Below are 27,787 nucleotides of genomic sequence, written 5' to 3'. Positions count from 1 at the left end.
GCTGAACTTTGAACTGCAATGTGAAAGATATTACTGTGCCCCACTACAATTTGGCCCAACAGCTTGTGTTGTATAAAATTGATAAATGCTTTCTCTGCTTTGCATGTCATCTTCCTGCGGATACAGGAGAGAATAATTCACATTTGGGCCATGACTTTTATAGACAAAGAGTAAGTACATATAAAAAGGTGTGCACCCTTACCATGGCACTTCTGCTGTCTCTGAACCTCTTGCTTCCAGAATAGAGAGCTTGGATACTGATTTCAACTTCTCGCACCAGTAGCTTGCTCCTGGCAGTAAAGAGTGCTACCCTTCTTTACTGCACCTCCCATAACAAGACTCCCAAGGAGTCATTACTAAATGTGGGAGTCGTAGGTGCTGCCCTCATTGTGCAGATTTCAAACCTCCCTTCAGTATGAGGCAAAAAATAGTGACCTTACTTTTAATGGAGAACACTGGAGAAAGTGCAAAAAGATTTACAAGGATGATACCAGAACTGAGAGGGTACAAATATCATGTAAGACTGAAAAGGCTGGGGCTCTTTTCTCTAGATGGTTAGCGCCATTTGTTCTATATAGGTGGCTGTCCAAGATAAACGGGGATGGTGTAAGTGGTGGGGACTGTATCTAGCCTACCGTATGCTGTTATTTTAGTTGATATTTACAGAACTTAAAGAACCAATGTGGATTTTTTTAACTGAAACAGTTCAAATTGACAATGCTAAACTTTGCATTCTGCTTTTTGTTTTAGCTTATTCCATAATCCAAATTTCTGTTGAAAGGTCTTCAGATGGAGGATATTATTGTACAATTATTTTCTATAAACAAAGTTTCTGAGAATGACATGGAACATCCAGCTTCAAAGCGAGTGAAACTTTTCAGTGGTCCCTGCAATACAGTTGAAGAGTCAATTGAGAAAAATCTATCCTGTGCAAATAGTAAGGATTTGTTAAAAAATAGAAATGGGTGTTTCATTGATTCAAATACAGAGGGAAAGGCTACAGATGAGAAAAGCAACATCAGCAGCAATGCTATTGAACCAGACAGATATACAAATAATGAATATGGATTTGAAAACCATTCTACAAATTGTGAAGATCACAATTTAGGAATAACAGACTTAATGGTGCCTTTACAAATGGAACAACACATTGAAAAAGTGAAACATAAAAGTTCTCAGGGTGTGTTAATTCCAGGTGTTGCTGAGAACAAGGCTTCTAAAACGGACATGCTGTTGCTTGACTATAAAACTGATGTTCAGGATAATAAAATGCCATATAGTGCAAAAATGAAACATGAACAGGTTTTGGATAAAATAATGATTTCAAGTGGCATTACTGTCACCAAAGATGTGAGAAGTCAAAAAGACATGTGCAACAAATCTGTTTGCCACAAATACAAGATAGACAATTTGCTGAATTGTGAATCGGTTAAATCAGAAGAAAAAGAGGCAAGTGAATCTGTAAAAATATGTGGACCACAGGATGAAAGGAGGGAAATGAGCAACATAAAACATGAGGAACAAGAATGCAGACAAAAAACACAGTTGAATCCCATACCAGTTGCAAATACTAAAAATGAAACTGTGGATCATAAAGAGTCAGTTTTGCTGGTTCCACTTGTAATAAAGGACAATGAGATCCAAAAAGACACAAGGATGTTTAATCAGACTGAGACACCTGTTTTTGATTTGGGTATTGATATAAAACCAGTAAATGTTGAACAAAGTTCATGTTCACTTCATAGTTCTACCTTGAATGAAACTGCTTATGAAATGGACACTCAAAAAATGGTAGATGTACCTTTGGAATACGCCTCTTCTGAGAATAGCTCTGGGTTTTTCATTGAAAAGATTCCAGCAATATTAGAGAATGAAAAGACTGCAATAGTCAACATGTATTACCATGGAGATAATGATATTACTGTTAATAAGGAATCTACTGGAAACCAAATTTATAACAGTGAAGGAGCTTGTATAAATGCTGATGAGACCCGGGAGATAGACAGCCCTCTGTATGTCAACAGATTTATTGGAACAGGTGGAATTTTAAATGTCAGATGTGACAGCGTAGATGCTGCTAAAGAAGTGGTAGAACTGATTTATGGAGGTATTTCTAAAAGTCCCGATAAAAAGAACCAATCTGTATATGGCAAGGAAGCTGAAGAAGCAGCTTTGATAGTCCAGTTACCGTTACCAGAGGAAAAACAAGCAGAATTGATGCAAAAAGTGCAAGAAATTTCAAACAGTAAAAACAGACATACCTGTGAGATTACCAGTTCAAGTGAAAATGAAAACCGTGGCAATTCTCAAGTAGAGATAAAATTAGAAATATTGGAAGCTACTTCATTGACTGAAAAAAAATCTTTAGAAAAAGATGATGAGCCAGTTTGTGACATACTGCAGTATTTCTGTAGTCATAGTGATGCTGAAACTGATGTCTTCTCAACAGTACCAATAGTAGATTTGACCTCTCAGGATGCAATACATTCACATAGCCATGAATGTCGATCTAGATGTCTTCTGATCAATTCTAGTGAAGCATTTGAAAAAAAGTCAGAGATAATTTCAATATATGAACCAATTGAAAATTTGAACGCCTATTGTGTAGACAGTGACAGGAATGGCACCTCAGAAAATGAGGGAGAACATGAACTGATGTGTGTACCTAGACCGGATTTTCTCCTTGTGAAAAACAATGATAGAGTACCCCATTACAAGGACCATTATGGGAATGTGATGAAAATTGAATGTGCAGACAAAATAGAAAAATCTTCCAGTTTTAACAGTTCAACACAGGATAGTGTGGGTTTGATTAACATCAATGATGTCTCACTGCTCTCCCGTGAAAATGAGGCACCTGAAGACAGTTATGCAACAGAAATTGCTGCTTCTGCATTTAGTGTTAAGAATAGTGCAGTGAACAGTTCTGGAACAACCAAAATAATTTCAGAGAATGCAGGTAGACAACAATCAGATTCTATTGTGGAATGGCCTCAAGAAACTGGAATAGATATTTCTGAAAATGAAGCAGAACATCAGCTGAAATATCTGAGCAGCCCTCGTGTGAAAGATAGAGATTGTGACATTCACACAGAAAGTGTAATCCATTACTTTGATACCGACAGTACATATAGGATGCAGAGTGATTGTACAAATAAATTACAACAGTTTTCCATTTCTAGCAATTCAGTGACTGATGGTGTACAGTTGAGTACTTTACTACTTAGTCAGAAGCCAGAAATATTAGGGGAGCATCATATTAGTAGAATGCTAGGTACCACATGTAATACAGAGAATAGTACTAAAGAAGAGATCACAATTTGTCATAACACTGAATTAAATGACTTTTCAATAAAAGAAGCAGAATGCCAGCTTAAATGTGTAACTAGTCCTAGTTACCTCAAAGGTACCGACAGTGATGTGCACAGTGTAGTAGTCAATGTATTACAAGCAACCCTGTGGTTGCAGGGTGACAAAGAACAGAGGTCTGAAACTGAATGTGTAAACAAAGTTTACAGTTTCAAAAAAGATAACTTATTGAGTTGTACTGCCAATATGCCACTTTGTCATCAAAACGAGGCACTATGTGAACATCAAGCTACTTCTGCTGTACTTAGTATTGAGAATGGTACAGAAGAGACCAGAATTGTTTTTTTTAGAGAATACAGACAGACAAACATTTTTGGAAGGTTCTAAAAAGGTTGAAGTGAATGATATTTCTGCAAGGGGAGGAGTGTGTCAGCAGAAATATGTGAGTAGGTTAAGCTATGTGAAACATACAAATACTGATGTTCGCAAAGAACTAGGTGTATTATATGGAATTCCTCACTTTGATACTGACAATAGGCATGGGTCTCAGTCTGAATGGTCAGACAAATTAGCACAATCTTCCATTTTGGGTGTGTCAACAAAAGAACATGCAACATTGAGTATGCCTGAAAATACTCCACATTTCAACTATGGGAAAGAAGTATTGAATGAACCTCAATGCAGTAAAATGCTTAGCACTACCGAGAATAGTACTGATGATGAGATCATAGTTGGGGTTTCAGAAAATGGAAGTCTTCAAACATCAGTTGCCTATAATGTGACTGAAGACACTGAAGCAAATAATTGTTCAGAAAATAAAGCAGAATGCCAACTTAAATGTCTAACCAGCCCTGAGTGGCTCAAAAGCACTACCAGTAATGTGGCCAGTGTAGCAGTCAATGTGTTACATCCAGTTCCTTGGTTAGAGGGTGACAGTGGGAAGGAGTCTGAAATTAGGTGTGCAAATGAATCTGTACAATTCTCTAGTGTTTGCAGTTTGACCAATGATAATGCATCATTGACATGCACTGCTAATATATTACTTTATCATCAAAATAAGCTACTGGATGAGCATTGTGCCTCTCCTGTTGTGCTTAGTGCTGAGAATAGTTCAGAAGCGACTAAGATTGTTTTTTCAGAAAATTTAGGCAGACAAAAACCATCTTTGTTGAGTTATATAAGGACTGGAATAAATTACATTTCCAAAAAGGAAATGGAGTCTCTGCAGAAATTTACAAGTAGCTGTGATTATATTAAACATTCAGATAATGATCTTTATGCAAAAGTAAATGTGTTACATGCAGTGCCTCACTTTGATACTGAAAATATACATGAATCTCAGACTGATTATTCATATAAACTAGCACAATTTTCATTTTTCAGTAATTCAAGCAAAGATACTGTGGCATTGAGTAACCCTGTAATTACTTCACCCCTTAGTGATGAGAATGAAATATTGGAAGAACATCAGGGTGGTAAAATACTTAGTACTGTATTAGATGCTGAAAACAATATTGAAGAAAACACCATAATTTGTGCTTCAAAGTATGCAAATATTCAAACACCAGTCACTTGTAATGTGATGATTGAAGATACTACTGTAAATGATTCTTCAGAAAATTATGCCGAACATGTGAATGGCCCTAGTTGTCTTATAAATGGCAGTGATGATGTGCCGACACATTTAGTCAATGTATTTCATGAAACCCCTCGATCTGAGGCTAGCAATAGGCATATGGCTCAGATTAAGTGTACTGATAAAACAGTACAGTGTTCCAATATTTATAATTTGCTGAAAGATTGTTCAGGCTTGAATAGCACTATAAATACTTCACAGTACTGTGAAATGAAAGAAGAGCTGGAAGGATGCAATAGCAATAAAACAGCTGCTATTACATTTAGCACTGATACTGCTGCAAAAGAAAAGACTACATTTACTGTATCAGAAATTGAAGGGAATAAAAAATCAGTTATGTTAGTGAAAGAAGAAGAAAGCAAACAGCTAGGAATAAAAATTAATAGCTTATCTAAAATGACTTCATCTTACGGATCTGCTTTTGACAATTTTGAAAAAATTATCCTCAATACTGATACTGAAGAACCAGATACAGTTACATTTATTAGCGAGATTAACTGCTGCAACAAGGAAATGTATAATGAGAATGAGAGCATAACAAAACAGGTTATTTATGATAACGATAACATTAAATCAAACAAGGTTTGGCTACCTCAAATGTCAAGCTTCAAATCCAGTTCAGTGGAAGGTCATCAGAGTAACATAAATAACTCTGCTGAAGAAACCAAGAGTGTAATTGTCAGTGAAAAAGATAAAAAAGAATATTCTCATTTAAGATTACCTGACATGCTACAAAGTAGAACTAAGGAAGAAAACGATATACGCTATGTTCAAACTTTTCAACCTTCAGTTACAAATTATAAATTGGCCAGTGCAGCAGATCAATTACAGCAACACAATGTGGACCATCAGCAAGTCTACACAGAATCCAGTATGTATGAGAACAAGGAAGAAAGTAAGGAATTATCATATGATATACTTAATACTGTTCAGAATGATCTGACATCTTTGCATGATACTCAGAAGGAGGTATTAATGCAGTCTTTAGACAGTTTTTCTTGTGCAGATACAGTATTTGTCGAAATGGACCAAAAGGGACAGAAGCAGAAGACAAGTGAAATGGCCAGTACATCGGTTAGTTTAAGTGTAGATCCAGCAAGAACCCTTCAAGGATCGTCCCTTACAAATGATCTTCCTGCTGTCTGTAGACATAATTTGGAAGAAGATAGGAAACCTCTTAAATTGAATTTTACTCCTAAGCAGGAATTTAGGCAAGATGTTTCCACTACAACAAAGACTCAAGACCCTTTACTGTGTCAGATTAAAACTATGTATAACTCATATATAAAGGAATCCAGTGAGTATGAAACATCTACTTGCTTAATGTCACAAGACTCTTTAGATCACCAAATACAGAGACCTGACAGCACAATTGGTCATGGAAGAAATGATTACTTTGAACAAACTAATTCTGCTACAGGATCAACAATGCTTAATGTTGATGTGAGACAATCCAAGAAACCGTTTATAAATTCAAAGAACGATATTACAAATTTTGAAATGAAGGAGCAGTTTAATGCTGTGCTAGAGGAGCTTTGTCTGTTTCATGAAATCAGCAGACAATCAGAATGGCCTGACAGTGTGTCTGAAGAAAATGTAACTGAGATTGCCAACAACACAGAAGATTTGGATGAGTTGCCAGGTAGACTTGATAAAATGAACAATTTACATTTGGGTCCAATGCATGATGATTTACAGCATCTTATTCTTCCACATGGGATAGCTGTTTTAAGTCAAAAAGATCATGACCACTTAGGACAAGCTGCTTTACAACATACATTTCCTGTGTTTGCCAAGAGGGTGTCAGTCATTAAAGGAGAGCAGGAGGTACCAATGGCAATTGATGTGTCAGAAACAGAAAGGGAGGAATCAATGTATACTCCACATGAAGTCTCAGGTGAGTAAGCTTGTATAACCTTGTATTCAAGTATGATCTGTGAAAAAATTAAAGTCAACACTCTGGGAAGTTAAGATTTGATACTTAAAGTTTTTCGCTATTCCACTCTGAATTTTACAATACTGAAAGAATTCCTGCATTTTTGAATGAGTAAGGCAACAAGAAAGACATTAAAAACTGATTGCGAAATATAGTGAGGGACTAATATGTATCCTATCTTGGTATGGAGTAGGAGGTACCACTCTGTTCTACTCTTTTTACGTGTTTTCTTTTATGATACCCAAGATGGGAGAAAGATGTAAGGGTGGGATTGCTCACAGATTCTATCCAATGCATGGTACCTCAGATTCCTGTTATATTTTCAAACAGCAATTTAAGTGCCAGGGATATACATCTAGATTTCATTGACAAACTATTTCTTGCTATAGTTGAAGATGTGGAAAGAATTGAAGTATCTGTGCTTGGAGAGGATGATAAGGTTAAGAAACTTTATGTGCACACTTTAGTTGAGGGGTCCTAAATATAATTGGAATTGCAGTGATCTACTTGTCTGGCCCATTCATATCATTAAAAACAACTCACTGATTTCCATGAATTTATCACTAAATGTTTGTGTTTCTATTTGTTGCCATTTGTGATTCCCTCATGACAGCAATACCATTGGAATAAGTAATCATGCTTAATTGTAGATGTGCAGGTTTGGTTGTGAAGGATGGATTGTGGAATCGGGGTCATCCCTGATGTGTGTTTGGGGGCCGAGTGAGACATAGACCCGTAATTTGCGGTCAGTGGCGATGCAGCGGCGATCACCGCTGACCTCGAAGAAGAGAAAGCTGCGATCACTGTGGCAAAAATTTTAGGTTTCTCGACATGTAATTGATTGTAGTGCTGTGAATAGGGGATTCCTAGCGTAGTGCAGCAGTGATGTCATCAAGCTGTCTAAGCAGCCAATCACATTGAAGAATTCTCACAGCAAGCAAACCAGGAAGTAAAAAGCAGCTTTTATCCTCACATTTTAAAAAATGTAACAGAGAGCGAGATAAAGATTGAGACATACACATAGGGTTAAGGTAGAAGCTGAACTATCATGAACAAATGTTAAAATATATATATATATATTTTAAAAATTGTAATATCATAATGGAGAAATTTGACATTCCACAAATATAAAAATTAGTTTTTCAGGGCCAGAACGGTTGTTTAGCAGTCAACACTCTGTTAAAACCCCACTTACACCAATTCCAATAAGGCTTAACATTTAATGGGGTATTTAACAGTGATATTAGCGCCGAAAAGCTCAAGTTTTTGTCATTTCCACTGATTTCACTGATTGCCGGCTATGGGAGCGGTCCACAGTGCAGCCTGTGTCGGAGCAGTGAATGACTGACCACAACTTCAGGATTTCCGCATTTAGATGCACATGCGCTAAATCTTGAAGTTACGGTCAGTTTCAGAGGGGTAATGATGGCGAATGCTGACAGTTTGCCGTCATTACCCACTGCAAAATCCGGGCTATTATCTTAAAATTAGATCTAGGCTGTTTAGGAGTGAAATCAGGAGCACTTTTCACACAAAGGGTAGTAGAAATCTGGAACTCTCTAAAAATGCTGTGGTCTTGGGTCAATTAAAAATTTCAAAACTGAGATTGATAGGTTTTTGTTAGGCAAGGGGTATCAAGGGATATGGAGCAAAGGCAGGTAAATGAAGTTGAGGTACGGATCAGCTATGATCTATTTGAATGGCAGAACAGGTTTGAGGGGTCCAATGGCCTACTTCTGTTCCTATGATTTAATTGCAGCCATAGTTGTTATTTTCCCAGTGGTAGACTACAACATTGACATTTACACAGAAGTCCAATTTTAAAGCATAATGCTTTGAGTTTCTTCATAGCATAGGCTTTTCTGACCTCTACCGACTAACTCCATCTAGAATTTACCCACAGCTTTTATTTGTGGAAACTGACTGGAAGAATTAGTTTAACCAGTTGCTACCCAACATAACTCTCAATCAACATGTTAGCCCAGAACATAAATGGGTTAACATCTGTTAATTGAGAAACTGTTTCCAACGGCTGAAGAGTTGAGGGCACAGATTTTTGATTGACAATAGAACCAGAGGCGACATGAGGAAAAACTGTTTTACACAATGAGTGATTAGGATTTGGAATGCACTGCCTGATAGGGTGGTGGATCCATATTCAATAGTAGCCTTCAAAAGGGAATTGGAGAAAAGAATTGCAGGGATAAGGGGAAAGTGGGGAGAAATGGGGAGAGTGGGACTAACTTGGTCTTTGAAAGAGCTGGCACAGACTCAATGGGCCGAATGGCTTATTTTTGTGTTGTACTATTCTATGATTCTATGATCTGCATTAAAATAGTGGGCAGAGGAATGTCATATATAGCTTTAAAAATGGTTTTGATTCCTTTTGTGGCTATTCACAATTTTTTAAAATTTCCTTTCACCCTTTTATATTAGTTATTCTTAGTTGACATCAGTATAACCTTATGAGGTCTCTTCAACTAAACACCCTGTTGTGGTGATTCTGTTGGCATTTTTGTCTTACTTTGAAGCCAGCATAATTTTTGGACCTTTAATGGTAGACTTTTGAAAGCAGTACTTAGATAATGGTAGCCTTTTCTTTAAGCTTAAAATTTGAGGAACTTCTGGCATTGCAGTATGATGGCTACGTGGAAGTCAGTATTCTTTAGCTTACTACAACTAACCATTCAGTTGGATACAATGTGGGTAAATTTCATCTTCAATGGTAGGGCAGTATGTTGGCGGAGAGGGTCATCCGGCCATTACAGAACCCACTGAATTTTCATTCCCAATCCACTCCGCCAATTTACTGCCCAAGCAGTGAAGTGAAAATTACGCCCAGTGTCATAGAGTCATAGGCCTAGAAATTCACTAGCCTTAGCGCCGCTTTTGAGGCGCTAGAGGGGCTAGCGCCAGAGTTATGGCCAGTTGAAAAATTCCCTGGGGCCCTAAAGCGGCGTTGCACCGGTAGCGCTGCGCCGGCACCGATGACGTCATCGGTGTGCGCAGCGTCCCGGTTGCCATGCCGATGGGCCCCAGCGCCGAAATTCAGTTGCGGCCGCCTCGCCCGTGGCAGCTGCAACTAAGACTCTGGCAACAGAGTCCAACATGTGTTTGCGCCGGCGCATTAAAGGCCCCGCGGCGGCCGGCCGCTTTCCCGCCGGCCGCCTGCCCGCAGCTCCCTCCCCGGACTTCTCCCCCCCCGCCCCCCCCCGGAACAGATGCAAGCCCGGCACTTGTCCGAGGTGCCGGGCTCATTTTTAAACAGATTTGCGCGGGCCGCGGCCGGGTGCAGGCAGCTCCTCCTTAACGGAAGGAGGAGGCCTGCACTTCCCCAGCCTGTCGCACCGCATCGGGTGCCGCAGCGCCGGAATTGCGGCGCTAAACGGCAGTTAACGCCCTTTTCCAGGCGCTAAGACCCTTCAGTAGCGCCGGCAGCCGTTTGGGCGCGGCGCTACTGAATTTTTGGCGCGCGCGCAGGGGGACTTAGCGCCAGCACTAACTTCCGGCGCTAAAGCCCTGGCTAAGACAAAACCCAATTTCTAGGCCATAGAGTTTTACAGCACAGAAAGAGGCCCTTCGGCCCATCGTGTCTGCGCCGCCCATCCATCCCTGTCCAGTCTAATCCCATTTTCCAGCATTTGGTCCATAGCCTTGTATGCAATGGCATTTCAAGTGCTCATCCAAATGCTTCTTGAATGTTGTGAGGGTTCCTGCCTCTACCACCCTTTCAGGCAGTGAGTTCCAGATTCCAACCACCCTCTGGGTGAAAAAGTTCCTCCTCAAATCCCCTCTAAATCTCCTGCCCCTTACCCTGAATCTATGCCCCCTTGTTATTGACCCCCCTACTAAGGGGAAAAGTTCCTCTTTATCTACCCTATCTATGCCCCTCATCATTTTGTACACCTCAATCAGGTCCCCCCTCAGCCTTCTTTGCTCCAAGGAAAACAACCCCAGCCTGTTTAGTCTTTCTTCATAGCTGAGGCGCTCCATCCCAGGTAACATCCTGGTGAATCTTCTCTGCACCCTCTCCAAAGCAATCACATCCTTCCTATAGTGAGGCGACCAGAACTGCACACAGTATTCCAGCTGTGGCCTCACCAGCGTTTTGTACAGCTCCATCATAACCTCCCTGCTCTTATATTCTATGCCTCGACTAATGAAGGCAAGTATCCCATATGCCTTTTTAACCACCTTATCTACCTGTTCCGCTGCCTTCAGAGATCTATGTACATGTACACCAAGGTCCCTCTGACCCTCTGTACTTCCTAGGGTCCTACCACTCATTGTGTATTCCCTTGCCTTATTTGTCCGTCCAAAATGCATCACCTCGCACTTTTCAGGGTTAAATTCCATTTGCCACTTTTCCGCCCATCTGACCAACCCGTTTATATCGTCCTGTAGCCTGAGGCTTTCCTCCTCGCAATTTACCACCCCACCAATTTTCGTGTCGTCTGCGAACTTACTGATCATACCTTTTACATTCTCATCCAAATCATTTATGTAGATCACAAACAACAAGGGACCCAGCACCGATGCCTGAGGTACCCCACTGGACACAGGCTTCCAGTCACAAAAGCATCCTTCGACCATCACCCTCTGCCTCCTGCCACTCAGCCAGTTTAGGATCCAACGCGCCAAGGCACCCTGGATCCCATGGGCTCTTACCTTCTTGACCAGTCTCCTATGCGGGACTTTGTCAAAAGCTTTACTGAAGTCCATGTAAACCACATCCACAGCATTTCCCTCATCCACCCCCCTAGTCACCCCCTCGAAAAATTCAATCAGATTTGTCAGACATGATTTACCCTTGACAAAGCCATGCTGACTATCCCCGATTAATCCTTGCCTCTCCAAGTGGAGACTAATTTTGTCCCTCAGAATTTTTTCCAATAATTTCCCTACCACAGATGTTAGGCTCACTGGCCTGTAATTCCCTGGTTTATCCCTGCTACCCTTCTTGTATAATGGTACTACATTAGCTGTTCTCCAGTCCTCTGGTACATCCCCTGTGGCCAGAGAGGTTCTGAAAATTTGTGTCAGAGCCCCTGCAATCTCCTCCTTTGCCTCCCACAGCAGCCTGGGATACATCTCGTCCGGGCCTGGGGATTTATCCACTTTTTGGCCTGCTAAAACCGCTAGCACCTCCTCCCTCTCAATGCTAATATGTTCAAGTATGTCACAGTCCCCTTGCCCGATTTCTATGTCTGCATCGTCTCTCTCCATAGTGAACACAGATGCAAAAAATTCATTTAAAACCCCGCCTACATCATCTGGCTCTACACACAGATTGCCACTTTGGTCCCTAATGGGCCCTACCCTTTCCCTGGTTATCCTCTTGCCCTTTATATACTTATAAAACATCTTAGGATTTTCCTTTATTTTGCTCGCCAGTGTTATTTCATGGCCCCTCCTCGCCCTCCTAATTTCTTTTTTAAGTATGCCCCTGCACTTTTTATACTCCTCTAGGGCTTCCTCCGTCTTTAGTCTTTTGTAACTGCCAAAAGCCCCCCTTTTTTTCCTAATGCATTTTTGTATATCCATTGTCATCCAAGGTTCCCTTTGCTTGTTGGTCCCACCCTTGACCTTTACAGGAACAGGTTGGCGTTGTACTCTCTCTATTTCCCTTCTGAAAGTCTCCCACTGCTTTGATGTGGATTTTCCTATAAGTAGCTGCTCCCAGTCCACTTTGGCCAGATCCTGCCTTATCATATTAAAATCGGCCTTTCCCCAATTTAGAACCCTTATTTCCGGGCCGCCTTTGTCTTTTTCCATGACCACCTTAAATCTCACCGAATTATGGTCACTGTCGCCAAAATGCTCTCCTACTGACACTTCCACCACTTGCCCGGCTACATTCCCCAGAATTTGGTCCAGTATCGCCCCCTCTCTTGTAGGACTTTCTACATGTTGGCTCAAAAAGCTCTCCTGGATGCACTTTAAGAATTCTGCACCCTCTAAACCTTTCACACTCTGACTATCCCAATTAATATTGGGGAAGTTGAAATCCCCCACTATTATTACCCTATTATTTTCGCACTTTTCTGAGATTTGCCTACATATCTGTTCCTCTATCTCCCCCTGACTGTTTGGTGGCCTATAGTACACTCCCAGCAAAGTGCTTGCCCCCTTTTTGTTTTTAAGTTCTACCCATATGGCCTCATTAGAGGAACCTGCTAATATATCATCCCTCCTTACAGCAGTAATTGACTCCTTAATTAATATTGCAACACCCCCCTCCCCTTTTACACCCCCCTCTGTCTCGCCTGAAGATTCTATACCCCGGAATATTGAGCTGCCAGTCCTGACCCTCCCTCAACCATGTCTCCGTGATAGCAACAATATCGTACTCCCATGTGTTCAACAACAACTTCAGTTCATCCACCTTATTTGCAAGACTCCTTGCATTAAAATAAATGCCTTCCAGCCCTGCCATATTCCCTTTTGCCTTCACATATTTGCTCTGCCTTGTTTTTTTCTCTGTATTTGGCTGTAAATCACCCCCTGCTATAGCTCCACTCTGTACCCCATCCCCCTGCCAAGTTAGTTTAAACCCCCCCCAGCAGTGCTAGCAAACCTCCCCGCAAGGATATTGGTTCCCCTCTGGTTCAGGTGTAAACCGTCCGACTTGTACAAGTGTGTCCAAGAGGTTAGCTGTAGTGAGCTAAAGAGTGCAGACATTCACGTAGCCATCAGACTGCAATCCCAGAAGTTCCTCTGATTTCAACTTCAACAAAAGTGTTACCCTTATTTAAGTAATGCTTTCTAAAGTCCACCATTAAAGGCCTAAAGGTGAAAGACAGACAAAACAACAGAATCACCATAACAGGGTGTTCAGTTAAAGAGAAAGTGAAAATTACTCCCATTAAGTTAGCAAGTGAGAGGGATACCACCCTGAACTTTTCTTTTTTGCACAGATTAAGAGTGAAGTTCCTTGGGTGCAACAAAGTACTCAAAGTAAAAGTGACGTCTCCTGCTTTTATAAAATGGTCTCCTTTGTCATATGTGTGTAAAACAGTGGCATAAATTTGTTCAACATCGCTGCTCTCAGCTTGAGGCATTATGACCCTTTAGAACAGAAAATCCTTCTGAATTCTGATGCCACCCTCTATTGGTCCAGAAACCAGAGGTGGCTTTCCACAGGAACCTCAGAACGTAATGGTGGAGTTGGAGTAGCATTAATGTTTTGAAGTACACAAAGTAAAGAACTTCTATTTAATTTCCTTAGCAACCGATACATCACTGTAATACTAAGAGCTTGCTTACAAGGTGACTGAACATAGGGCACAGAGATTTCAGAGAAGTCAACTCTGCACTTCAACTAGTTTGATTTGAAAAACATTCAAAGAAAGATGTTTGCTGCTCATAAAATTTCACCAGTTGGTCTGTTTTTGGAAAAGAAATAAATACTTTTGCAAACGAGCAGAGTGGGATCTAGTTGCAGATCCTGCACTCTGTAAATTGGTCTCTGAAATATTTCTACTCAACATCTATTGGGAGCATACTTTGGCAAGCCCTGAATCAAAGCTCATTTCAACCTTATGAGCAATTTCTGTAGTTGGAAATTGTTGATCACCATTCCAGCAATGAGCTATCCACAAATGGATCTCTTTGTAACCTGCACAAATATGAAGTTACCCACTTCTGATTCAAGAATTGTTTCTCGACAGTATGGCCCGATATTAATATGAAGGTGTCTTCGTGGGCGAAACCCAGAAGTCAAATGAGTGGGTCTGAATCTGTGATCTCAACTCAATTGTACCAATTAATTGTGACTCCCGGGTTTCGCATTTCCAAGCTGTGCAGCATGTGTGATGCGCACCGCATGATGTGAGCTCAGCTGCATTTAAAGGGACAGTGCACATATGGAGATTGGAGGTGTTCAATATGGATGGTGGATATAGAGCAAGGGCAGCACCCAGATTCAATGATGCATCGTTGGGATTACTGCTGGGTGCAGTCAGGAGCATGGGGGACATAATTTTCCCCAGCAATGGGAGGAAAAAATCTGCGGCTCTCACCAAGAAGGCATTGTTGAAGGTAGCTGAGGAGGTGACCAGCAGGAATGTGGTGCCCAGGTCTTGGATGCAATGTCGAAAGCAGTTTAATGACCAGGCAAAGTGAGTACATTTGTTGATTCCTGTGCTTTAAGCCCCACCTTTCACTCTGTCTTACAAAGGTTTCTCCATCACATTACTCCTTGCACCCACTCAACTCTCAGAAGTACCCTTCACTTTCTGTGCACTTTATCACCTCCTCATTTATCTATCCACCATTGCCACTCACCCCAATCCTTATGCAATGTGATGCTTCTACCTCATAGTTACCCTCACCAAATGCTCTGAATCCATCGGCTGAATAGCTCACCTTTAATCACTCACAGATCTGTTTTTTCTCCCCTTGTAGGAGAAGAGAGCACAAAACACAAGGGAGAGGGAGAGGACTGGTGGTGGGCCACCACAAATAGTCCAGCTCACAGATGCAGAGGAAGATGCCCTGGAGATAAGTAGCACATCTGCGCCACTCTCCATTGGAGATGGAGAGACAGGGAGCTCTCAGATAGCTGGTGACAGAATTACAACTATCTCTAACACACATATGCTGACTTTATTTCATCAATGACTGAACTATGAGAAGACTGAGTATAGTGATTGTCAAGATTGTGACTTTGCCACAACTAAATCGTACCCCTTTTGTCTTCCAGGGCCTTCACGCACAGGAATCAGCAAGTGTCACAGGACATCCATGAGGACGATTCCTCAGAGGACCTCATTCCATCTGAGGGTGCACCATCACAGGACGTACAGCCATGCACCAGCGCAGATGCTCGTACTTCGGTGGATCCACTTAAGAACAGTTAGTTGGGTTTTCACCTGGTGATTCACACCTCACAAGTGAGCACGATCAGACATTGGTGGCAGGGACAGCTGTGGAGAGTCTATGTTGGGGGGGCGCAAACCTCTTTAAACTCTTCTCAGCTGGACACAGATGCTGAACCCTGGGGCTATCATGGAGAAGGAGAATGCCGGAGTGCATCAGCAACGTTGCCAGGTACTGACAGACGTGCCACGCACATTCTCCACAATAGCAGAGAGGGTGGAAGAGTCCAACTCGATCACTAGTAGATTGGTGGCACAGGGAATTGCTAGAATGTCTGCCATGGAATGAGTGGCCACCTCTGGAGCTTCAAGCATGGCTCTCAAATGAGTCCATACAGGCCATGACCACAGCCATGCAGACTTTGGATGTCAACTTGTCTGCTGCCTTAAACAGGATGATAGATATCTTGTCCGTGGCTTTACAACGCTTCACTGATCTCCACCAAGCTGGTGTGTAGCAGAGTGGTAGGAGCGATGTGGCGCTGGCCCAGGAGAGGGATGATGCCAGAAGGGGACCTGGAAGTGGGTACTTCACTCAAAGCGTACCCACTTCTCACCCATTGCCTTCCGCTCCACCCCTTCAGCCAGTACCTGACATGCTGCCTCGTCTCCTGATAGCTGAGTCTGCCCCTGCACAGGTGCAGGTGGAGCAGTCTTTGGTGTGGCCCTCAGGGGCTCCAACACCCAGAGGTCATAGGCCAAATGCATCTCAAAAGTCAGGGCAGGGATCTGCACAGTCTGCCTCTACCTCTGCTGAAGCCACACAAGATACATCACATAGAAGCGTTAGGAAGTGTAAGTTGAAGAAATTGTAATTCACCAAGTGTATGCACATGGGTGTTTGAGAAAATGTTATGTTGGTAAGAATCCTTTTTTTTATAATCCCACATAAAATTTATTGATTAGCACCACTTCCACATCTTGCTCATTATTGCGTCCTGAGTCTCAACCTGACCTTTCACTTGTTTCAGGATGAATGTCAATACATGATTGTATCCATTGGGTGGATGAGTGGTTGAAGGACTGTTTAATGCAAAGGGAGGGAGGCGGGGGCTTGGTCCAGGTGGTTGGAGCAGACTGCAGGATTTCATTTCTTATGTTTTGCAAAAGGTGAATCCAGGGCAGCAACGTAAGCAGATAATCTGGTGATGGGTGCCCCATTTTCCTCCTCCTCCTATGTTCTCCCATATGAAGATGATTGATGAGCTCCTTCATCCTTCTCCACCTGCAATCCTCTCTGTTGTGCAGGGCACCACTATTATTCTGGATACCCTCGCTGGCAATTACTGAAGGGTGCCTCCAGACCTATCTAGGCACCTGAAGGGTATCTTCAACATTCCAATGGCTTGCTCAATGACATACCTGGTGGTCTTGTGGCTCTCATTGTAGTGCTCCTGTGCCTCATTGGTGGGGTTCCTCACAGGTGTCATGAACCAAGTTTGAAGGGGTTATCCCTTGTCCCCAAGAGGCAGTCCTTAAGTCTGCTTCTTGGAACAAAAAAGTCTGGTATGTTGGACTGCTACAGTATGAATACATCAGGGTCGATTTTGTGGAACCTGTCGGGAAGAAGGCGGGACTTCCCCTTTCGGGTTTCTGACCCGCCTACTTCGACGTCCGGCCAATCCGCGCAATTTTCCCTTGATTGACCTTGTTGAGCCCGCCCAGAGGGCTCAGCAGGCCAATTAAGGGCCACCCGGCAAAAGGTGATGTCACAGACTGCAATTTCATCTGTCAAGATTTCTGACAGATGAAATATCAGTGTTTCACAGCTGTTTGAAGCTGTCAAACACTGACACTCTGATTTCTAAGCTGAGTCCTACGCAGACTCAGTTAGAAATCTCAGCAGCACTAAAAGCTGAAGGCTTTCACTTTTGACAGATCGCAGCCGTTCAGCTTTAAGTTCTGGCTGACTGATGCGCTCCCGATGCCTAGAGGAAGAAAGGTTGTGAAGGTAAGTAAAGGTAAGTAAAAGTTCTTTACACACTTTAGACACACCAAACACACTTAACTTTACACTCATGCACCCATCACTCACCTGAGCGCCGATATCGCGACCCCTCCAACTCATTCAACCCAACGGCCCGCCGCTCCAACCTGGCGTGGTTTGGAGCTGTCGGGAAACCCACACGAAACCCCTCAAAATGGGGATTAGGCTAAAAACTGCCTGTTAACTACCTGTTAACAGGCAGTTAATTGGCACGAATCCCTTCCCGCCTGGTTTCGGCGGGTCCCAGTGCGGGGCGGGTACCTGCCGCCCCTGAAACTTACGTGGGGCGGGGTTTTGGGCGGGATGGTGGCGGGACCCCCAAAGTCGGGATTTCCCCCCCCCCACACGCCTGAAACCCCGCCTGACGGCTCCCTGAAAATCTAGCCCATCATGACAGCTCCCAAGGAATCCAGCACAGACTTCCATGAACCTCTTCTTGTGGTTGCGCACCAGTGGCGCATTAATGGACGAATATCCCTTGCGGTTTATAAAAACCACTGGCTGCTGTGGCGGTGCTCGGATTGCCATGTATGTGCTGTCAATGGCACCCTGTACCTGTGGGAATCCAGCCAAAGATGCAAATCTGAGAGCATGCTCACTCTGGCTATTGTCATCATGAGAAATTTACAAAATTGTCGGCCCCGGCAAACAAATCATCAGTGACCTGCCTGATGCATTTATGTGCAACCGACTGGGAGATCCTGGATATATCTCTGGTAACACCCTGGAAGGATCCGGAAGCAAAAAGTTAAGGGCAGTAGTCCACCAGGTCCAGTGGGGAGCAGGTGTTACTCTAGGAGGCTGCAGATGTCTGCCTCCACCTGATGTGACAACCTCAGCCTGCGGAAGCACTGCTCTTCTGAGAGGTCAAGGAAACTGAGCCTCTGTCTGTAAATGCTGTGGCGTAGATAGTGCCTCATGCGATCTGTGCCCCTTCCTCCTGCGCACATCTCTCCTGTCCACATCTTGCCTGTGCACATGCTGATCCCACCACAGCACGTTATGGCTGCAGTGGATGGTAATGGTCTTCCTCATGTGATGTGCTGTCAAACTCATCCAACGCACCTCCCATTCTGAGCTTGTCAATTTGAAAGTCTCCAAGGTTGAAAAAAGCTGTATCCATACAATCACTCTCTGCCAAACGTTTGCCAGAGGGAACAGAGACACCAGCTGCAATAAGTGAGCTTTTATTCAGATGGGACAGCGAGAAGTTTAAATACCCACCTGAACTGCTGCTCAAACCCGCCTCTGTTTCCCTGGTCAGTTTCCCCTCCGTGCTGCACAAATTAAATTTGTAGCCAAGTAAAAACAATTTGAAAAGACCTCATTAACGTCTCCTAAGGACGTTAATTGTGGCAATAAGTACCCACCTGCATGCAATAATTAAATCCCCGACTTCGGCGAGTAGGTTTATCGTTTGCATCCAAACACATCCCGATTAAACCTGGAAGTGGGCGCGTTGGAGCCGAGTTCTGCTTCCGTCTGAAAATCAAAAATTTTAATCTCCCACCCGCTCCCAACCCACCCGTTCTTGTGGGTTAAAATTCCTCCCCCATGTATCACTCCTGAAGGAACTATTTCCTCAATGCTTTCCTTCTGTTTGCTCTGCTAAAAGCCATACAGCTATATTCCTGAAACTGAGTTCTCATTTATAACTGTTCCTGTTCTGTTTATCCAGTCGATATTTTTGGGCAGACTTAATCTGGCCCCTTTAATAAGTTTATAGCTACAATCATTGGCAATCTCTGTGGAGGTCTGCAATAGGATTAAAGTAGATTACAAAAGCAAAGCAAATTCTCTATTTGGTGCTGCTGACTCCCAATTCAAAGCCATATCAATGAGGTGATTCTATTTTCTTTTGACAGTTTTAAACATTTCCCTCAAGGTGTTCTCTGTTGTGAGACTAATATTTGAATACTTTTCCTGAAGTGAAGCTTAGTAATGCATCTACTGTAACAATATTATACAATTAATTTGAACAGTTATGGAGCTCACAGAGAAAATTAATGAAACAAAATCATTTTTTTTCTTTTCATTGTTGTTTTCATGAGAATCATGCTTTGTAATTTTAACAGAATACAGTAGCCATGAGTCCAGAGAAGCTAAAACCTGGTCATCAGCATTTAATTTCCAGACAAACTATGAAAAGACTGTGGCTGATAGTATACACAGTAAAACAGGTAACACTTAGCATTATTAATACTACAACACATGTCCTTGTACAACAATGAAGTCTGACGATTAATTTCCCTTTATATACATTTAGAACTATTAGCTGTCTATTAAATTAAAACACAACCTTTTTCTTGTAGTTTCCTTGAGGCTGATGAATGCCCCTTTTTGCTTCTTAGGAGAGACAGTCACACAACTACCCCCCAGGTGCTTGCAAATGATGGTCTCAATCACTTGGTAGGAGTATAACTGGTTAGAATTTTTCAGTTGTCCTGAACTTTTCTCCTGGGTCCCTGGCTGCAGCCTCCTGTCACTAATTTTTGCTCCCACCTGCTGGCCAGGCTGTCAATCTGGCCAGCTGTCGGACGGGAATCTGCAGTGATTTATTTAAATGAGGCCTGGCCGTTAAGATCAGCATGGTCTCCACGTCTCCGGCCTTTCTGGGTTCTTCTCCCACCACTGGGCTCCTCCCCACCTCCCTGCTAATATTGGGGCCAGTATTTTTGTGGAACCAGGAGAATCACTCCTGCTCTTCCTGGCTCCACAGAAATAAAACTTTGAAATAGTTTTATGCCCATTTCTTGAGCGGCCTCCAGAAGTCCCTTTAAAGATTGCTGGTTAGGCCGGTCAAGACTTTATACAACTACATGGAGCTTGCACGGTGCAGGCTCCACCCATTTGTACATGAGTTTCAATCGGGGTCCTACAACCAACATTAGGACCCCGAAGTACAAATGTAAGGTGCCTAACCCCTGTTTCAGGCGGGCACCCATGATACCTAAAAGTCACCAGCTTCCAATTTGACGGCTAAATCACTTCTGGGAGAGGTCGGATGTGGGAGACCACAACTCGAAATTCTTCATTTTGCACCCAAAAAAATGAGCAAAACGATGATGAATTTCTCCTCTGTTGTGTCACTTGGCTGACTAATGTTTGGTGAATATTTACATTATTTAGGCTCACTTTTTTTTGTCCTCTAATTGGTTGCTAAATGTAATCATACCAATGATTGTTTTGCCTCTTTATCATTCCATAGCATAGAGATATTTAGTGTATATTTACAGAATCTTACATTCTTTCCTGAAACAATTATGACTACATTCCTTTTGTTTCATGTTCAGGATCTTATTTGTCAAGTGGATTGCTGAGAATTGAACCTCTTAAAACTTGTTCTGGTCCCATAAGGATCGGTTTGTCTAAAAGGATCAAAGCTAAACATCTACATCCATATTTAAGATGAAATGAATGTGTTGCTTGGAACTATGAGTTGGGCACTGAGTGATGCAAATATTTAATGTTCTGTTAATGTGTTACATAAAAATTTTAAAGTTCTTGTTAATCATACTTAACTGATATTCTTTCCTAATTGTATGTTCATGGTAATGTAATATCACAGACAGCAGAATATTTGCTTCTGAATGCAGGTGGTGAGATTCCTGAGGTTGATTGTTACATCAGTCCATTTTGCCACTACTGAGAGTATGAGATTTTTTTCAGGCTGGCTAGGGACAGAACCACAATATAAAATTGAACAGAAGAGAAAAAAAGTGATCTCCTAGGTTTTGGCAAATGTTCCTTTTTATCAGCCAATCACAAACCAGTTTTGATGCTGTTCATGGCGAAACCTGTGGCCCATGCTGTCTAGATTCTCCCAGGCGGAGAACGCTGTATGGCAGAGATCAGCTTCTCTCGGAGGCAAGGGAAGAAAATCTGAAATAAAGAAATGTACCATTCCTCTAAAATGTTCTCAGGATGGCTCTTCAGATATTTGTAATTTGTAGTGCTGTTTGATTGGTTTGTAGATATTAAAATATCTATAATAGTCTATAAGAGAAATACATTTAAGTTGGACAGTAATGAATGTCAATGTATGCATATATCAGTGATAATTTTAGCATAACACAAAACTTAGTGCTAAGCAATTACTGGCATGATTAAAAAAAAGACAATGGCCCGGATTTTGCGGTGGAAATAACAGTGAGGCTATCAGTGCTCACCATTATTAAGGAGTAAATCGGACAGCAACTTCCGGCGTCCGCACATGTGCAGTTAAACATGGAAATCAGGAAGTTGCTGTCCGAGATGCCCTGTTTCTCCAGAAGCTTCGCTATACCAGTAACTCGCTTACAGACTCGGCATTCAAATACATGGAAGGGCGTGAATTTGCAGTACTTATGTGATACCCACTAAACATGCCAGAAAAAGTTAGCTTGTAAGTGAATTTTTAACACCATGATAAGTATTCATTACTGCCAAACACCCTCTCTGGCACTGAAAATTTACTTTAAAAGTGTGGAGTCTCATTCCTTTATATTTTAATTATTGTTGGATATTTAAAATAATTAAATTTTTCTTTATATTTTCTTTCTGTCTGTTTTATCTCTCTTTCTTAGTCCATCTTTCTTTCCCTCTCTTTATTTAGCGTTCTGTACATAATTTGGCATTGAATTAAATATTTTAACTTGCACTTCCTGGTTTAAACTCTGCGTGTTTCAATCTGATTGGTTAAGGAGACACACCGTTGCTTGCACACAGATCCCAGATCCCCTGTTTTGACTCTCTAATTACCACAAGTCGCAGTGCAAAAGCCCACAGAAAGTCTATGGGTATGTCTAATGAATGACTAGCGCCGTTTGTTCAGCGCTGACTGCAAAATCCTGGCCATTATGCATACTGCAAAATCCAGGCTATTATGCATACATCCTGAATTTCATTTCTGCTATAAGGTTGCAAATTGATACAATTTACACGTGAAAATATGTTTATATTAAAAAATATTTTTAAGAAACAAACTGCTTCAGGAAAACATATGTGGAAAGCATAATTGGAATTTGAATTTAATGTTCTGAGTGCATGAACTGGGATTTTACAATAGCCAGTGACCATTATATCATTCTTTTACCTGTGATCCACACTCAATTTAACTTGTAATTGAAATTCATCAGCAGTGTAATTTATGTACTTGTCTTTACACTATATTGCTATTTGTTTTAAAGTTGCAACCAACAGTTGTATCTTAAAGTTAATGTGGACAGTTGCATTTAGTTTCAATAGTGTATGTCATGCTTTATAAATGTAGTTAATATTGGACAATAAAATGTTGAGTTCTGGTTAAATTGCAGATTTTCAGCAAAATTGAAATAAACCTGCTTTGAAGTTAATTGAAATGTTTCTTATTTACTAGCTAAAAAGCTATCACATTAAAATAAGTATTTTAGTATTTTAATACTTGTATATTCAGCATTTCTAAGACTTGTGATTTTGTGAATTGTTGATTCTTGCACTTTTGTGATAACGCAGGATAGAAAAAAAGAGACAAAAATTAGCTGGTCACACAAATGCTGGTCAAATGTGAGAATTGGACCAATTCATCCATATAATAGCTGACAATGAGAAAAATGTTGTGCAAACATTTAGGGATGCACTAAGTGAAGTTATCATGGATTTTAAATATGCAGAATGTGTATGTTAGAAAGGGCTTTCATTTTCATCTGGGCATGTTGTAGCTGATGCAAGAGTGCTTGATGGTGGATCTAGTTGCCAAAAGTGGAAAAGCATTTATTTTCCAGCACAATCATCCTTGACCTTGACCACAAAAAACAGACAGAAAAATAGGTAAGAAGAGAATTGAGGGGTAATTTTACAAATTGCCCTACTGGTACAAAGCTTTTCCCACGAGGAGTCCTTTGCAGACAGTCGAAGTTCTTCCCTACCTCATTGACTAAGCTCTTTGGGGGCTCAATTCGGTTGATTTGCGCCTCCTGTTAGCGCCCTAAATCAACTAGCGTCTGGGCGTGGCACCGCTAACGCCTCACACGAAATTCAGCGGGAGGTTAGCGGCGGCGCTAACCATTAGTGCCGTGCTGTGCCGCCGGCGATGACGTCATCACCGTACGCAGCACCCCGCTCGCACCCCGACTGTAATATTGGGTGGCTCCCTCCGACTTATTGCTGGACGCTATGTCCGCCGGGGTGAGGGGGGCCTACCTGCGGCCGGGGCGGCGCTAATTAAAGGGGAGGTGGTGGGCGGCCATTTTTGTTGCTGGCCTCCTGCCAGCACCTGCCCCCGTTGCTGTCCCCGGCCCCCGTGAAGCCCCCCACCCTGCGGCGTGCCGGCTGCTCTCCGTGAGCCTGGCACTCCTCTTGAGTGCCGGGCTCATTTGCCGGCACTCCCGATCCCTGGTGGCCCAGCTGGGCGCCGGGACGCGCTGCACCAGGCCCCTCCCCTTTAATAAGGGGAGGAAGGCCTGCAGTACCGCGGCGTGATGTGCTGCAGCACATAGAGCCGCGATATTGGCTCGCAGCACCCTAAGGGTCGCGGGTCGCTTCCAGTAGTGCCCATCCTCCCTCTCAGGGTGCTACCTGGGAAAATTGGCCGAGGGGGCGCTAACTTTTTCGGGGCTCTAAAATTAGCCCAATTTCTATCCCTTTGTATACACAATGGTGCATTTTTCTTTTTCTGATTAATTTTCACTAGTTACAGTTGAGAACAGTTTTTGATAAGCAAATTAGAATCTGGTCAGGTTTTAAAAATCTACTTGCCAAGCAATAAGTAAAGTAAAACATTTTTGTATCATCACATCAAATTGGCGGTGGGTAAGCTTTTGCCGTCATTACCCTTCTAAAACTGACTGCAGTTTCAGGATTTAAACGTGGAAATCCTGAAGTTGCGGTCAGTCATTCACTGCTCCAACACTGGCTGCGCTGTGGACACCCCCCCCCCCCCATAGCCCCCAATCAGTCTAATCAATGAAACTGATGAAAACTTGGGCTTTTTCGTGGTAATTTCACTGTTAAATACCCCATTAAATGTTAAGCCTTGTTGGAATAGGTATAACTGGGGTTTTAACAGTGTATTGATTGGTAAACAAACGTTCAGGCCCTGAAAAACGAATTTTTATATTTGTGGCGTGTCAAATTTCTCCATTATGATAAAAATTACAATTTAAAAAAAATTTTAGAACAAAATGTTTTTTTTCAAAAGTTTGTTCATGATATTTCAGCTTCTACCTTATCCCCATGTGAAAGTTCCAATCTATATTTTGCTCTATAACATTTTTAAAAAGTTCGGATAAAAGCAGCTTCTCATTTCTTGGTTTCCTGTCTGTAAGAATTCTGCAATATAATTGGCTGCTTAGACAGCTTGATGTCGTCACTGCTGCATCGCCATAGGAATCCCTTATTCACAGTGCTGTAATCAATTACACATCGAGAAACCTCACGTTTTCGCCACAGAGATCGCCAGATCTCTGTAGGCAGCTTTCTTTGGGGCCAGCGGCAAGCGCCTTGGCTTTGCTGCTAACCGCAAATTACGGGCCAATAATTCTTGAAAATGTCAAGGAATACTGACTAGAAGATTCTTTAGTTCTAAAGGTAAACATATTCTCTTCACACGATTATAATATATTTTAATCTGCTTCATACTTTTTCAGTGGTGCTAAGATATGTTAGAGCCATATTCCTATGCTTACTGAAAGGCCACCTTGAGGACCAAGCCTTTAACATTGTATTGAAGTCTTATTGTGGTACAAACAAAGCCCAGATAAAACAACGAATTAATGAACTTCACCAATGTGTCTCCCCAATATCCATAGATCTAACTTTCTGCAATATATCTGAGGCAAGATTAAACACGGCTAGTGAAGATCAACCTATCAAACGTGATCCTGAATTTCTTCAAACTAGGTCGAAACCCAGATACGTCAGGTTCCAACCTTTGCCTGGGAGTTTCCCATGGTCTTTGTTGGTGGAGATGCCTCTGCCAACCTCAAACAAGGCAATTGATCCAGCGTGCAGGGACACTTAAGCCTTCGAGGTCCCACATCTCTCATCTTGCAGAGGCCCAGTAGATCCTTAGCTGCCACTACACCCAGTGAACAGAGGCCTGATACATGGCCTGGATCTTTGAAGAAAGTGTTAAAGATGTTGTGTCTCCTTGTGTTCTTATTACTATGTAATACAGACACTTTTAACTCATTTTAGTTTATAACTTTTACTCAGTTGTATTCTTGCTTTTATGATGTTGCTGCCGCATGGTGCGGAGTGATACAAGATGTCCGACCTTGCACTGCGCACTGCCTGTCACAGTGTGCCACATAGCAATATAAATACACTAACCAAAGTAGTTCCATATAACGATGTAACAAGTAGTTCCATTTAACGATGTAATATTGGCCCAGTAATTCCGGTCCCAACGCGTGAGTACGGACGGGGTACATAGCAATATAAATACACTAACCAAAGTAGTTCCATATAACGATGTAACAAGTAGTTCCATTTAACGATGTAATATTGGCCCAGTAAGTCCGGTCCCAACGCGTGAGTACGGACGGGGTACTCACGCGTGGGCCCGTTGGAAGTGCCGGATTTCAGCATGCACAGCGCGTGCGCGGAAAACCGGCATTTCCTCTCCTCTGAACCAAGGGGTTAAGAGGCGGTTCGTTCCTGTGCGACGTTTCAGGCAGCGCGTACGCGTTGAACTTCGGTTTTTTTGACAGGTTTGTCCGTGCGTGAAGGCCTCCACTTTTTACGAGTATAAAAAGCAGACGTAAGGACTTAGTTTTAAAAGGTAAGTGGTCTAATAATTAAAGTTAGAATTTTTTTTCCACAGGTTTATTATTTTTAAAGAATTTACAGTAAGGTAAGTGTACTTTTGGACCTGATTTCTTGAAAAAAAAATTTTGGCAGAAATTTGAATAATTGTTTAAAATAGTTTTTTAAAGTTATTAATAGTTAATTTAATTAGTGGGATTTTTAAAAACTTATTTAAAGTTTAAGTACTGTTTTGGGCACCGGAGTTTTCATGAGTTTGACAGGTCTTATGTCTAACACATGAATGGACTTTTGTAAACTCCCATTGGTTGCCCAGTGCTCACGTGATCCCAGCCGGCTCATCGCACTAAGTACGCTGCTGGATCACACACGCACAGCGCGCCGGGAGCTGAACCGGGCCACAGACCGGAAATCCACGCAGGCCCAGTCTTCAAATGTCAGCGCGATATGTAAGTGTAGGTCGGGGGCTTGCACCCGCGGGAAGCCCCCGACCTGAATTTCTGGGCCAATATAACGATGTAACATCTCTCTTTCTCAAAAAAACTAAAACATGAAATTTAATTTTTAAAAATATATAAAAAACTAAAACATGAAATTTAATTTAAAAAAAAAATATCTATATTATTATCAAATACAAAAAATAGTGAGTTTTCTTATTCGCGATATAGCTCAGGTGGTTGGATGTTGTCCCTCCATCTTGTGGTTTTGGTGCTGACCACTCCTCTCTGCGGTGTTTTGGTGTGTTCCGCTCTTCTTGTTGCTGTCACACTTGGAGTTGGAGTGTGCATGCTCGTGGTTGTTTGATTTGTGGCACTTGTTTCTGGCATCATACTGCTTGTGGTAGCTGGTGTCAATGTTGCTGATGTTGTCTGCTGCTTAACCAGTTCAGGTGAAGGTCTGATGTGGAGCCTGTTCCGTCTGTATTGGTTACCAGATTCGGTCTCTATGAAGTAGGATCTTAGAGTATCAGCTTTTCCAATGACCTTAGCTGGATTCCAGGTTTTCAACACCGGGTCTTGCACATGCACTGATTGCCCATTCAGCAATTCTGGTAGCATCTTTGCATGTTTGTCGTAATGTTTGCTTCCTATGACTTGTGCTTCTGCCAACTTCTGTCTCAAGTCCTCCTGGTCCTGGGGAGGATGTATTTTTTGCTGGTAGGGTAGTCTTAAACTTCCTCCCATTCAGCAATTCCGCAGGTGATTTCATGTCTGCTTTCAGTGGTGTTGATCTGAGTGATAGGAGGGCAAGGTCTTGGTCTTCCCCCATCTCACTGCTTTTGATGAGAGTTCTCTTGACAGTCTGGATCTGTCTTT

General features: G+C 42.2%; 1 protein-coding gene across 1 annotated transcript; it reads left to right on the top strand.

Moving 5' to 3' along the window:
- The first annotated feature begins 701 nt into the window (after positions 1–701).
- Positions 702–23,080, top strand: LOC147112488 (uncharacterized). Its single transcript, XM_085996779.1, is given in 4 exon segments — positions 702–3,651; positions 3,653–6,842; positions 19,823–19,927; positions 21,041–23,080. Coding segments are annotated over 4 exon segments (6,276 nt in total). The 5' UTR covers positions 702–789; the 3' UTR covers positions 21,160–23,080.
- Positions 23,081–27,787: the final 4,707 nt, after the last annotated feature.

This window comes from Somniosus microcephalus, chromosome 9 (genome assembly GCF_052327205.1).
Source record: "Somniosus microcephalus isolate GS21.2 chromosome 9, FLI_Smic_1.0, whole genome shotgun sequence".
Taxonomy (NCBI): domain Eukaryota; kingdom Metazoa; phylum Chordata; class Chondrichthyes; order Squaliformes; family Somniosidae; genus Somniosus; species Somniosus microcephalus.
The sequence above is the reverse complement of the archived record's forward strand: the minus strand, read 5'-3'. Positions and strand labels throughout refer to the sequence as shown.